At 38.6% G+C, this 14,631-nt stretch overlaps 1 protein-coding gene across 2 annotated transcripts in view; it reads left to right on the top strand.

Moving 5' to 3' along the window:
• The window catches only part of SLIT2 (slit guidance ligand 2), a 405,484-nt gene that overhangs the window by 373,503 nt on the left and 17,350 nt on the right, over positions 1–14,631 (top strand). For both annotated transcript variants that reach the window (XM_060103633.1, XM_060103629.1), the window contains 3 exons: positions 1,654–1,791; positions 1,900–2,140; positions 3,950–4,080. In XM_060103633.1, coding sequence (XP_059959616.1) covers positions 1,654–1,791; positions 1,900–2,140; positions 3,950–4,080 — 510 coding nt within the window. The remainder of the gene's footprint in view (positions 1–1,653; positions 1,792–1,899; positions 2,141–3,949; positions 4,081–14,631) is intronic.

Here is a 14,631-nt window from a genome sequence, read left to right as displayed (position 1 = left end):
ACTTAAATCCTAATGGTTTTGAAATAGGAAATTGAATAATTAGTACAGTCTAAACCATAAATACTTTATTTAGAATTATAAAAACTTACATAGAATTATTTTTTAAACCTACCATTTATTGATCATGCATTATATATTAACTACTATAGTAATTATTTTGTAGATAGTGTTTTTATTTAATCTTTTAACAAACCTATGAGATGGAAATTATTATATACATATTACAGATGAGGAAAGGAACACTTAGAGAGATGAAGTAATGTAGTCAAGATTATATACACTTAAGGATGAAACCAGAATATGAACACAGTTCTTCTGCCTAATTGCAAAGTCCAAATTCTATAAGGCTAAAACATAATTTCCTGGTTTATTTGTTTTTTTTAAAGTCAGTGAACCCTTTCTTAAACCTCAAACAGAAACACTTATGGAAGCCCAATGTGTAAAACTAATAAATCACAGCAGGAGAGTATTGTTTGGGGGGGCAGTGCAGAGAGAAGCTGACAGAGGCCCCCCTCCCCATATATGGCCATATCTTTAGGGGTTCCATGGTCCCCTATTGCTCCACAAAGCATAGTTTACTAACCACTGCATGTGCCATATTGCTTTTCCTTGGGCACCCTTAAAATCCTGCATCCTTGGTGTCATAGCTAGATATTCCAATGGTCAGCACTGGTAAAAGAGATTTTAAAGGGAACCCTGAGTAATTAATTACCTAATGGTACAGGGCAGTGGTTAGAAATTCAGGCTTTCTTGTCAGATTGCTTGGGTTCAGTTCCTGGCTGTAGCACTTACAAGCTGGATGTCCTTGGGCAAGGCATTTAACCAATTTGTGCCTTGTTTCCTCACCTGTAGAGTGCAGTCATGGTATCACTGATGTCACAGGGCTGTGGAGAGAATTCAATGAGTCCATAATGCAAAATGATTAGAACAGGGCCTGAAACAAAGCGCTCAAAGAACATCAGCTGTATTATTATCCCTGGTTCTTCACCATCAGTGCAGCCGAGACCCCTTCTGTCCCACACCACCAGAGTGAACAGGCTGAAAACTGTCCGGGGATGGGCCCCAGGAATTTTGTATCAGTTCCCCTACCCCACTCAGTTAGGTCAGCCCCCATTCTGCCATAATGATAATCTGGATTCATGGTGAATTAGGGTATCCAATGCTAACATATTTGCTTTTCATAAAATTATATTTTACTGTAATGCACCCAGTCTCTGTTGGAAATTTTTAAATGTTAATTGTTCTTAAAATATGCTTAATACTCTTAATAAATTTTATAACACAGCACTTTTATCATGTCAGCAGCTCAAATGAATTAGACAGCTGAAAATAGAGGACACCACGGGCAGATAAAGTGGGAGAAGAAGGGAGGGACAAACGCTGGTGCGATTAGTCTATTCTTATTTGGATTGTGGATGCTCATTGTCATGAGAGGGAAAATTGCTGTTCCTCTGAGAGATCACAGTGAGAAACCATGGAATACTTTGCAGATCAGTACTATTTTCTAGGCATCTGTTAATTTTTAAACTTTATGAGCCTGTTCTAAATATGTTTTTGCAAAGACAGCACCAGTTGTTTCCTAGATGAAATGCAACTCTTTTACTTATTTTGGCTCAGTTGGGTTTGAAACTATATACCTGCTTGTTCAAACAGATGTGACTGCACGCCAGGATACATAGGCGAACACTGTGACATTGACTTTGATGACTGCCAAGATAACAAGTGTAAAAATGGAGCCCACTGCACTGATGCAGTGAACAGTTATACATGCATCTGCCCCGAAGGTTACAGGTAAAAGTGCAAGTACACATTTGTATTTAGAGTTAGGTGTTACAGGGCTCAATTCATATTGGCAATTAAGTAATGTCTAATTAAGTATTTTCTCTGTTTATTCTTCAGTGGCTTGTTTTGTGAGTTTTCTCCACCCATGGTTCTCCCTCGTACCAGCCCCTGTGATAATTTTGATTGTCAGAATGGAGCTCAGTGCATCATCAGGATAAATGAGCCAATATGCCAGTGTTTGCCTGGCTACCAGGGAGAGAAGTGTGAAAAATTGGTCAGTGTGAACTTTGTAAACAAAGAGTCTTATCTTCAGATCCCTTCTGCCAAGGTTCGGCCTCAAACAAACATCACTCTTCAGGTAAGATTCCCCCACTACCAAGAGCTAATCTCATTTTAAACCAACTCAGCTGCCAAATATAAACGTACATTGTGGTTTGTGAGTGGTATTATTTCTTAAATAGACAGTTACATACTGCATAGCACAATGACAGAAAATGTTACTTGTATGAAAAGCTTCTATTATTATTCTCTCTAACATTTGTATCTTTCAAAACTAAATGGGCACTAAGTATTTTTATTCACTACTTGATCATATAAAACACACACAGAGACAAAGCAACAAAATCTCTCTCTTTGCTTTGCGCTCAGGTAATGGCATTTTATTCATTTATTTTTATGGCTCTGCAGTTCAGGTTCTGCACAGTAGCGGGGGGGGGGGGGCGGGTGCTGGGGGAGCTTTCGTTAGGAAACCTGCAGCTGAGAACAGCACAGGTGAGACAGAACACACCTTGGCAGAAGTGTCAGCAAGTGTCTTTTAACTTCGATATGAAATTGACAAACTCAAGTATTATCTTAAGTCTTCCCACCGTCACCGTGTACCTTTTTTTTTTTTTTTTTTTTTCTGTACACGGGCCTCTCACTGTTGTGGCCTCTCCCGTTGCGGAGCACAGGCTCCGGACGTGCAGGCTCAGCAGCCATGGCTCACAGGCCCAGCTGCTCCGCGGCATGTGGGATCTTCCCGGACCGGGGCACGAACCCGTGTCCCCTGCATCGGCAGGCGGACTCTCAACCACTGCACCACCAGGGAAGCCCCACTGTGTACCTTTGAGCAAGTCATTCAAACCCCTATAGACAAGATTAGGGTAGATTAAGGTGATAAATTTAGGGTACTTGGGGCAAATTGGGGCTGCATATTTGTTTTGTTTTGAATTCAAAGAAGTGTAACCAATTTCCTATAAAACCCATTCCATATTTGGTTTACCCTAGCACTTCAGTGAGGGGTAGGGGTTTCTTGAGAAGTCGTGAGGAATGGGACCCTGGAAGGCAGACCAGCCTTCTTTAAAAAAGCCTGGCCCCCTAACTTCCAGCGTTTGCCACCCATCTTGTTATGAGAAGTACCCAGTGGTGTTCGGGTTTAATTCCTAACTTTTACTGAGCTGGTCCTTCAAAAGCCCGGAAAAGTCAGAAAGAAGGATAAAAACAGAGATTTTCCCCCGGTCACACCATAATTTAACGTGTAATATGAAAATCCATCTTGCTCAATGCAGTCACATTTCACATATGCCATAAATAAAGCCCATGACAGGAGCAAAAAGCAGGTAAGTGAAAATCTCCAGCAAAAGAAATTCTAAGCATGTTCAGTGATGTTAACTTAAGTACTTCTTACTGTTCTTTTTAACAGAACGGAAATGTGATCACTTCGTTCCTGATTAGATTTTATCATTCTCTGCTTAGACAATATAGTTTGATATCTAAGGGGGAAAGCTTGATTTACTTTAAACACTGTGAACTCTAATGGTATGGAAAATATCTTTCAATTTTAATTTGCTGAAGTATAAATTATGTGATGTCCTTGTTTTTGCATATTTCGTAGGACATGAATCTTTAAGCTTTATCATTGCCAATATGCAGAAAGAGAATAAATATATAAGTTCATGAATGTAAAAAGAGCTTTTTGAAGTTCTTTATGAATTTATTCGCAACAGAGTAATCCAGGAATAGGTCATCTTTCAAGTAATCATTTCAATGTGCATTAGTATTTTATCAGAACCATAAAGAAGAAATAAACCATAGTAAAAAACGCATTACCAAGAAGTCTTGTTTCTTCTTAATGAAATATGTCTGGATGACTGTTTGTCCTACTAATGTCAAGGTTACTTCCCACTAGATTGCCACAGATGAAGATAGTGGAATCCTCTTGTATAAGGGTGACAAAGACCATATCGCTGTAGAGCTATACCGGGGACGTGTTCGTGCCAGCTATGACACCGGCTCCCACCCAGCTTCTGCCATTTACAGGTGAAGATCTGTCAGTTACTGGTAAAGGTGAAAATAATTGCTTAATGCAGAACTGTTTCTCCTCTCTTATTGTGTCATGGGGACGGGAGGGAATAATTTGGCTACAGCAGACTTTATGATAGGTGTGTTAGAGGCCTGGCAGTAATACACAGCATACTCAAGATGGATAATTCAGGAGAGATTTATAAGAGGACTGTACAAAGATTGGTTGGGACAGTATAGTAATCTGGAGCTAGTAACTAGGTATACTGCTAGTGTCCATGGGCTTGAAGGAGAGAGGGGAGGCAGCAGTTATGGAAATCGATGCTCAGAAAAGGAATTGTGGAGAGGACTGTGTGACAGGAGCTCAGGAAGGAACCAGGGTTTTAAATACCTGATCCCAAAAATCAGCTGTACCCCTGCTTCCCTCTGGCCAAATCAGATGCCAGAAAACAAGGAACCCACTGACCTCAGTAATATAGCTCACACATGAGCCTCCCAGGGCTCAGAACAGGCTGAAGACAGGTGGAGAGTAGCCCTAGAGAAACAGCTGCAGGATACCCAGCACAGGGACAAATTTAAAGTTACTATTCATTCAACACATAATTATCGAGCACCTACTATGCTCCAGGTACTGTTCTAAGCTTTCAGCAACAGAGCTCCTGCCTTTAGGAAGCTTACACGTAATAAGCCAATGGACAGCTACAAGATGTGTATTATCTGATCATTCTGTTGGAAGTTTTATGATAATACTATGGTAGTGATGATATATTGAAGACGTGAATGGGGTGGGATTCACGGGGTGGGATTTTCCTGAAAGTGTGCTTTTTGCATAAGACTAACCTTCAGAGCCCCTCTGTTGCATCTCAACACCAGTTGCCCTGCAGACAATTTACCTAGTTGATTTCTTCACATGTACAAATAACTGCTACCATTTAGAGAAAGGTCACAAAGTTATAGGCAGTCCGTTTATCCAGGCAGATATCTTAAATGAACTGAACTGGCTAATTGCAAGAAAAGAATATTCTCTCATCCTTTTATTCTTGAAAAAGTTTTAAGCTTTTAGAGAAGCACTCCCCTGTTACAGATAGCCTTGGTGTTGACAATATAATAGGAGTGGTTATGACCGGAGTGAACTAAAAGCAAATCTTTGTCAAAACAGGACTAGACCACATCTGCTCAGGTCTCCCTGAACGCTTCCATGTGAGAATGTGTGCCCAGGTTTTGCCAGAACTTGTGATTTTTCAAGAAAAGACAGAAATTTGGCTTTTTTAAATATAAAGTTTTCCCTCCTTCAGTATGGATTCACACCTTTTTTAAATACCATATGTGGCAAACAAAACACATTTGTAGCCCAAACATGCTGGGTAAATGTTTGTGGCCATTGATAGAGACATAAAATGGAGATACTGGCCTTTATGATCTTGATATTATACTTATATATTTTCAGTGTGCTTCACATGTTATTTAACCTTTCATAACGGTTCTGGGAAATTGGATGCCCATTGTAGCCATGAATGGAATTCAGTAAGTCCTTTTGGTGGTAAGCTAACTCACTTGGGAATATTTAGAGCATGGAAACAAACACATAATTATTGGTTTCCAAGCAGAATATAATAGTTACTTCATCTCTAAATGGTGATGAATTAGTGCCAATATTTTAAATGTTGCTAGGCCTTAAATGTTATAGCCTCAATTTGTTTCAGCTCATAAAAAGATTTCAGAATATTGATCTTATGGTTCATTTTTGGTATTTTGTGGGTTTGTTTTGTTTTATGCAATGAAACAGCATAGAACTGTCAGGAACCATAGTGAAAGTTCTTGGAGTTGACTTACTAAAGCTAGTGTTCACATAAAATGTACTTAAAATATTTCTAGATAAGTTGTAAAAACCCAAGTGATTATATCCAAATGAGGATTTACTCTAAAGAGTTTATTTTGAGTTTATGTTCATCACCATTTTTGCCTAACAATAGAGGATACCCTGTAACATCTGTAAAAAAGGATATCACATCACACACTTTTTGTTATGAACCAGAAGTAGATGTTTCTGCTTGCAGACCATCTAATGGAGACATCTGTTTTGAGGTCCAGAGCAAACATAACTTTTATTTATTTCTTGCTTTTTAGTTTATGGCACAACAATCAACAAAAGTTAGTGCATTATTTCTATTTTTTTTAAGAAATTTATTTTTGGCTGCATTGGGTCGTTACTGCATGCGGGCTTTCTCTAGTTGCAGTGAGTGGAGGCTACTCTTCATTGCGGTGCGCGGGCTTCTCATTGTAGTGGCTTCTCTTGTTGTGGAGCACGGGCTCTAGGCACGCGGGCTTCAGTACTAGTGGCTCATGGGCTCAGTAATTGTGGCTTGCGGGCTTAGTTGCTCCGCAGTGTGTGAGATCTTCCCGGAGCAGGGATCAAGCCCGTGTCCCCTGCATTGGCAGGTAGATTCTTAACCACTGTGCCACCAGGGAATTCCCAGTGCATTATTTTTAAGTTAAAGAAAAGAAGCAACAACCACCGAGAATTCAGATAGAGAGATGATTGATTAATTTATTGATGTGGATACAATATATGGATACTATATATATATATATGTATATATATATATAATATATGAATATAGTAGTATTCCAATTGACATTTTAAAATGCTTTTGTGAAATAGGGGCTACTGAGAACATTAAATTATTTCAACACACCAAGAGAATCTAGTTTTTAACAAGTAATAATCATAGTGGCTGAGATGTATGTGCAAATCTAGGCTTGGCAATTACTATATATAAACTTTAGCAAGGTCTTTAATTTTTATGTGTTTCAGAATCCATATCTGTAAATGATAATGTAACACCTGCCCCATCAATCCACTACAAGGATTTAATTCTACACTCAGCTCTGTCCTCACTCCTCACTCACTTTGTCTTCATTCCCGTCTCCCTTCTAGCAATAGAGGAAAATCTTCTTGGTGTCTCTTTCTGGAGTGTAGCAAGAGTTGAAAGTGAATCCTCTCTTCTCATACATTGACACTGGAAGTACATGTTGTTTACAATTTCTATGGAGAGCAATTTGGAAACATCTTTCCCACTACTGGGAATTTACCCTAAAGTTATACCTGTGACATAGAAATGACATATGCACAAGGTAATTCACTGTGCCAGTGGTTGTAAAAACAAAAGTTAGGAAATAACCCAAGTTTCTAACTAAATAACTCCGGGGCAGCCACACAATGGAATGTGCTGTTAAAAAGAAAGAGGGAGTGAGAGAGGGAAAGAGGGAACAAGAAAGTTCTCTATCTATGATATTGAAAGATTTCCAAGGTCTATTGCTCAGTATACAAAAAAATAAAAGTGGGCTTCCCTGGTGGTGCAGTGGTTGGGAGTCCGCCTGCCGATTCAGGGGACGCGGGTTCGTACCCCGGTCCGGGAGGATCCCACGTGCCGTGGAGCGGCTGGGCCCATGAGCCATGGCCGCTGGGTCTGCACGTCTGGAGCCTGTGCTCCATAATGGGAGAGGCCACATCGGTGAGAGGCCCGCATACCACAAAAAAAAAAAAAAAAAAAAAAGGAAGGCAGAACAGTGTCAAAGGTGGGTAAATAAGTATATGTGTTTTTTATTTCCATGTACTTGCATAAGGAAAAAACTAGGGATAGAGAGGAAAGAGTGGGGCTGAGGCACAACTTGTGTATAAATACCATTTTATATCATTCTGAGTTTTGAACCATTTGAATGTCATTACAACTCAATACTAAAATTGAAGTAATAGAAAAGAGCAGGTGCTCTAAAGACAGTCTGCCTTGATTCAAGTCCCAGCTCTTCCATCTATTAACTGTGTGTCTTGGGCAGATTGCATAAGCTCTCTGGTCCTCACCTGGTAAATGGAAATAATAAATCATAGTTCCATCTTTGCAGGATTGTGGTAAGAATGTTATGATTTGATACATGTGGAGTATTTAGAATGAGGCGTACCAAATAGTAAGTGGTACTACTAGCTGTTGGGATCATAAATTCAGAATGTCCAAAACTAAGTTCATTTCCTTTGCTTCACCCTGGTGCATTCCTAATTTCATTGAGAGGCATCACCATCTTCTTGGTCATCTTAGGTGAAATTAAGTTACTCTTAACCTTTTTCTTTCACCTTCAATTTGAAGTTTGTCCAAGTCTTAATTCTGCTCTTACTAATTTTCTGGCATTTATCTAAATGCCTCTATCCTTGCTCAGGCCTTATTAGAATACATACTCTAATGAAAAGTACTACTTCTCCATCATTACAACAAAATCCATCAATAATATTGTTGCCATCAGATTTCCTCTAAGTTGCTTAATAAATATTTTGTTTGGTTGAATTAAATTTTCAAGTCTTGATGTGTTTCCACTTTATATAACTTTATTAAAAACGCATCACACTAGGGAATTCCCTGGTGGTCCAGTGGTTAGGACTCAGTGTTTTCACTGCCAAGGGCCTGGGTTCAATCCCTGGTCAGGGAACTAAGATCCCACAAGCCACATGGTGTGCCCAAAAAAAATCACACTGATGTTTTTCAAAAGGGATATTTTTACATATCCTTACATCAGAGAATTTGAGTTCAGTTAATTGCATGATTTTATGTTATATAAGATTTACCTTGGTAAAACTTTGTTTCCCAAATTATGCAGTATTTAACGTGCTATTGGAACGTCACATATGGGAGTAATGTCATATATCAGGTGCCTCGTTTCAGTTGCCTGGTTAGTTTTCAACACTGATGGAAACGTATTTTGTTTATTTTAGTAAAATGTAATCTGTTAAATTAGGGGAAACTGTCATCCATTATTATTGTTTCTATTGTAGTATATTTTTTGGTTTAAAATGTTTGATCTTATGCCCTACCAACTCCCAGCTGTTCCAGGTCCCAGCCATTTGAGTGGTCCTGGCTGAGACCCTAGACCCTGGGAACAAAGATGTTCTTTCCCACTGTACCACGTCTATATTTCAGAGCCTCAAAACCAAAAAGAAAAGGAAAAAAAAATTAAAAAATAAAATGTTTGACCTTAGATGTCAATTATTGTCTCAAACGAATTGATATGAGAACTATTATTTCATGGAATTATGTTTAGAGGTAGTAATTAACAAAGATGTACATTTAAGAAAACCCAAATGTAGTAATTGTTTATTTTCCAGTAGAACTAAAGTGACATGCACATTGTCTCATTTTATTTCTTACATCTGAGAGAAGATCGTGGTTTCCTGTAGACATGTATACTGCTAACAAGGCCAGGCATACAGGCAGTGGTGTAGAGCCAGCACCAGAATCACCTGAAAGGTGTGTTAAAATACAGAGTACTGGGCTGCACCTCTAGTTTGTGATTCAGATCTCAGATAAGCCCCAAATGTTCATTTCTACAAATTTCCAGGAGATGCTCTGATCCAGGGACCACAGTATGAGAACCATTTATGGAAAAGGAATATATTTGAGCTGTGCTCTGATAGCTAATGGTGTGCATCACTTCTCACATCCAAGTTCTAAGACCTCTGTTTGATGCAGCCTTGTTGAGAGTAATTTCTGCCATAGTAATCAGCAAATGCTACAAATTCAGACTCATTCTTTTTACAGAGAGCCAGTTGTTAAACATTTGCCTGCACCCTGCTAAGAGATCTAATCAGCAGCAACAAAGACCACGTTAGCAGCCCAACAAGTGAATGAATGTAGAATACGGCACACACGCCTAATTGTTACAGTGCTTGGAGAATAGCATAAAGAGGGATGTGGTCGTAGTGCCATGAATGAATGAATGAATGAATGAATGACAGCCCAAACTTGAAGCCAACATCAGCAGTAGTCCCTCAGACAGGGATAGAGTAGCACATTATTTTCTCAATTGAGCTGTTAATTGATTGCCCTTCAAAATGACGTTCTTTTCATCTAGATGGGCAGAAACTTTTTTAAAAATCGTTAATGACAATTGTATGCTTCTTTCTTTAGGTTCAAATTAATATCATTTTCCAAACCAGATAGCTTCTTTGGAAACATAGTCGACTACTATTTAAAAATTAAGAAATCAGGTGCACACGTTACAAAGGTACAGTACTGTACCATGCCTTCATCAGTTTCAGTATTCAGGGAACCTGCACAACTTCAGGGGACTTTCCCCTGCAGACTGTTAGGTTGGTTGGCTACACAGTCTCTGGGTTATGCAACTTACAAGCTTATGTTAGGAAAAAAAAAAAAAAAGAATTAGTCTCATTGGAAAGACAGACCATTTCCATGATAAACACTCGGCCATTCCTGACATGCTGTATGAGAAGGCACCACTTTTTATCAGCTTCACAACTTTGAGCAATTTACCTCACCACTTTGTGCTTCCATTTCATGGGGAGACTTGGAAGCAACTAATGTAAAGTGCCTAGTCGAGTACTAGGCACAGAGTATAATAATTGGTAATGCTGGGGTTTAAGGGTACTCTTCATGCTTGGATACCCAGATACTGAAGAATAAATACTGAAGTGCAAATACTGTTGCCCTACATGTGACTCTTACCATATGTTCAAATGTGAAGTCTCTTTCTATTTTAGTGCATTTTTATTTAAATTACACACATAAGGTCCCCAACTCACGATGTTTCCACTTACGATTTTTCAACGTTATGATGGTGCAAAAGCAATATGCATTCAGTAGAAACTATACTTAGAATTTTGAATTTTGATTTTTTGCCTGGGCTAGGTATATGCAGTAGGATGCTCTCTCATGATGCTGGGCAGTAGTAGCCTCAGGTCCCAGTCAGCCACGTGATCACAAGGGTAAGCACCCAATACACTTACAACCATTTTGCACCCAGACAACCATTCTGCTTTTCACTTTCCATCCAGTATTCAATAAATTACATGAGATATTCAACACTTTGTTATAGAATAGGCTTTGTGTTAGATGATTTTGGCAAACTGTAAGCCAGTGTAAGTGTTCTGAGCATGCTTAAGGCAGGCTAGGCTAAGCTATTATGTTCAGTAGATTAAGTGTATTAAGTGCATTTCTTTTAGTGCATTTTTTTTTTTTTTGAATATTTTTTTTTTATTAGTTTCTGCTTTATAACAAAGTGAATCAGTCATACATATACATCTGTTCCCACATCCCCTCCCTCATGCATCTCCCTCCCTCCCACCCTCCCTATCCCTCCCCTCCAGGCAGTCACAAAGCACCGAGCTGATCTCCCTGTGCTCTGCGGCTGCTTCCCACTGTCTATCTAGCCTACGTTTGGTAGTGTATATATGTCCATGCCTCTCTTTCGCTTTGTCACAGCTTACCCTTCCCCCTCCCCATATCCTCAAGTCCATTCTCAAGTAGGTCTGTGTCTTTATTCCCGTTTTACCCCTAGGTTCTTCATGACATTTTTTTTTTCTTATATTCCATATATATGTGTTAGCATACGGTATTTGTCTTTCTCTTTCTGACTTACTTCACTCTGTATGACAGACTCTAGGTCTATCCACCTCATTACAAATAGCTCAGTTTCGTTTCTTTTTATGGCTGAGTAATATTCCATTGTATATATGTGCCACATCTTCTTTATCCATTCATCCGATGATGGACACTTAGGTTGTTTCCAGCTCCGGGCTATTGTGAATAGAGCTGCAATGAACATTTTGGTACATGTCTCTTTTTGAATTATGGTTTTCTCAGGGTATATGCCTAGTAGTGGGATTGCTGGATCATATGGTAGTTCTATTTTTAGTTTTTTAAGGAACCTCCATACTGTTCTCCATAGTGGCTGTACCAATTCACATTCCCACCAGCAGTGCAAGAGTGTTCCCTTTTCTCCACACCCTCTCCAGCATTTATTGTTTCTAGATTTCTTGATGATGGCCATTCTGACTGGTGTGAGATGATATCTCATTGTAGTTTTGATTTGCATTTCTCTAATGATTAATGATGTTGAGCATTCTTTCATGTGTTTGTTGGCAGTCTGTATATCTTCTTTGGAGAAATGCCTATTTAAGTCTTCTGCCCATTTTTGGATTGGGTTGTTTGTTTTTTTGCTATTGAGCTGCATGAGCTGTTTATAAATTTTGGAGATTAATCCTTTGTCAGTTGCTTCATTTGCAAATATTTTCTCCCATTCTGAGGGTTGTCTTTTGGTCTTGTTTATGGTTTCCTTTGCTGTGCAAAAGCTTTGAAGTTTCATTAGGTCCCATGTGTTTATCTTTGTTTTTATTTCCATTTCTCTAGGAGGTGGGTCCAAAAGGATCTTGCTGTGATTTATGTCATAGAGTGTTCTACCTATGTTTTCCTCTAAGAGTTTGATAGTTTCTGGCCTTACATTTAAGTCTTTAATCCATTTTGAGCTTATTTTTGTGTATGGTGTTAGGGAATGATCTAATCTCATACTTTTACATGTCCCTGTCCAGTTTTCCCAGCACCACTTATTGAAGAGGCTGTCCTTTCTCCACTGTACATTCCTGCCTCCTTTATCAAAGATAAGTTGGCCATATGTGCGTGGGTTTATCTCTGGGCTTTCTATCCTGATCCACTGATCTATCTTTCTGTTTTTATGCCAGTACCACACTGTCTTAATTACTGTAGCTTTGTAGTATAGTCTGAAGTCAGGGAGCCTGATTCCTCCAGCTCCTTTTTTCGTTCTCAAGATTGCTTTGGCTATTCGGGGTCTTTTGTTTTTCCAAACAAATTTTGAAATTTTTTGTTCTAGTTCTGTGAAAAATGCCAGTGGTAGTTTGATAGGGATTGCATTGAATCTGTAGATTGCTTTGGGTAGTAGAGTCATTTTCACAATATTGATTCTTCCAATCCAGGAGCATGGTATATCTCTCCATCTGTTTGTATCATCTTTAATTTCTTTCAGCAGTGTCTTATAATTTTCTGCATACAGGTCTTTTGTCTCCTTAGGTAGGTTTATTCCTAGATATTTTATTCTTTTTGTTGCAATGGTAAATGGGAGTGTTTTCTTGATTTCATTTTCAGATTTTTCATCATTAGTGTACAGGAATGCCAGAGATTTCTGTACATTAATTTTGTAACCTGCTACTTTACCAAATTCATTGATTAGCTCTAGTAGTTTTTCGGTAGCATCTTTAGGATTCTCTATGTATAGTATCATGTCATCTGCAAACAATGACAGCTTTACTTCTTCTTTTCCGATTTGGATTCCTTTTATTTCCTTTTCTTCTCTGATTGCTGTGGCTAAAACTTCCAAAACTAGGTTGAATAAGAGTGGTGAGAGTGGGCAACCTTGTCTTGTTCCTGATCTTAGTGGAAATGGTTTCAGTTTTTCACCATTGAGGACAATGTTGGCTGTGGGTTTGTCATATATGGCCTTTATTATGTTGAGGAAAGTTCCCTCTATGCCTACTTTCTGCAGGGTTTTTATCATAAATGGGTGTTGAATTTTGTCGAAAGCTTTCTCTGCATCTATTGAGATGATCATATGGTTTTTCTCCTTCAACTTGTTAATATGGTGTATCACATTGATTGATTTGCGTATATTGAAGAATCCTTGCATTCCTGGAATAAACCCCACTTGATCATGGTGTATGATCCTTTTAATGTGCTGTTGGATTCTGTTTGCTAGTATTTTGTTGAGGATTTTTGCATCTATGTTCATCAGTGATATTGGCCTGTAGTTTTCTTTCTTTGTGACATCCTTGCCTGGTTTTGGTATCAAGGTGATGGTGGCCTCGTAGAATGAGTTTGGGAGTGTTCCTTCCTCTGAAATTGTTTGGAAGAGTTTGAGAAGGATGGGTGTTAGCTCTTCTCTAAATGTTTGATAGAATTCGCCTGTGAAGCCATCTGGTCCTGGGCTTTTGTTTGATGGAAGATTTTTAATCACAGTTTCAATTTCAGTGCTTGTGATTGGTCTATTCATATTTTCTATTTCTTCCTGAGTCAGTCTTGGCAGGTTGTGCATTTCTAAGAATTTGTCCATTTCTTCCAGGTTGTCCATTTTATTGGCATAGAGTTGCTTGTAGTAATCTCTCATGATCTTTTGTATTTCTGCAGTGTCAGTTGTTACTTCTCCTTTTTCATTTCTAATTCTATTGATTTGAGTCTTCTCCCTTCTTTTCTTGATGAGTCTGGCTAATGGTTTGTCAATTTTGTTTATCTTCTCAAAGAACCAGCTTTTAGTTTGGTTGATCTTTGCTATCGTTTCCTTCATTTCTTTTTCATTTATTTCTGATCTGATCTTTATGATTTCTTTCCTTCTGCTAGCTTTGGGGGTTTTTTGTTCTTCTTTCTCTAATTGCTTTAGGTGCAGGGTCAGGTTGTTTACTCGAAATGTTTCCTGTTTCTTAAGGTGGGATTGTATTGCTATAAACTTCCCCCTTAGAACTGCTTTTGCTGCATCCCATAGGTTTTGGGTTGTCGTGTCTCCATTGTCATTTGTTTCTAGGTATTTTTTAATTTCCTCTCTGATTTCTTCAGTGATAACTTCGTTATTGAGTAGTGTATTGTTTAGCCTCCATGTGTTTGTATTTTTTACAGATCTTTTCCTGTAATTGATGTCTAGTCTCATAGCATTGTGGTCGGAAAAGATACTTGATACAATTTCAATTTTCTTAAATTTACCAAGGCTTGATTTGTGACCCAAGAT

This window comes from Mesoplodon densirostris, chromosome 1 (genome assembly GCF_025265405.1).
Source record: "Mesoplodon densirostris isolate mMesDen1 chromosome 1, mMesDen1 primary haplotype, whole genome shotgun sequence".
NCBI lineage: Eukaryota > Metazoa > Chordata > Mammalia > Artiodactyla > Ziphiidae > Mesoplodon > Mesoplodon densirostris.
Note: the sequence above shows the minus strand (reverse complement) of the source record. Positions and strands in the feature narration are given on the sequence as shown.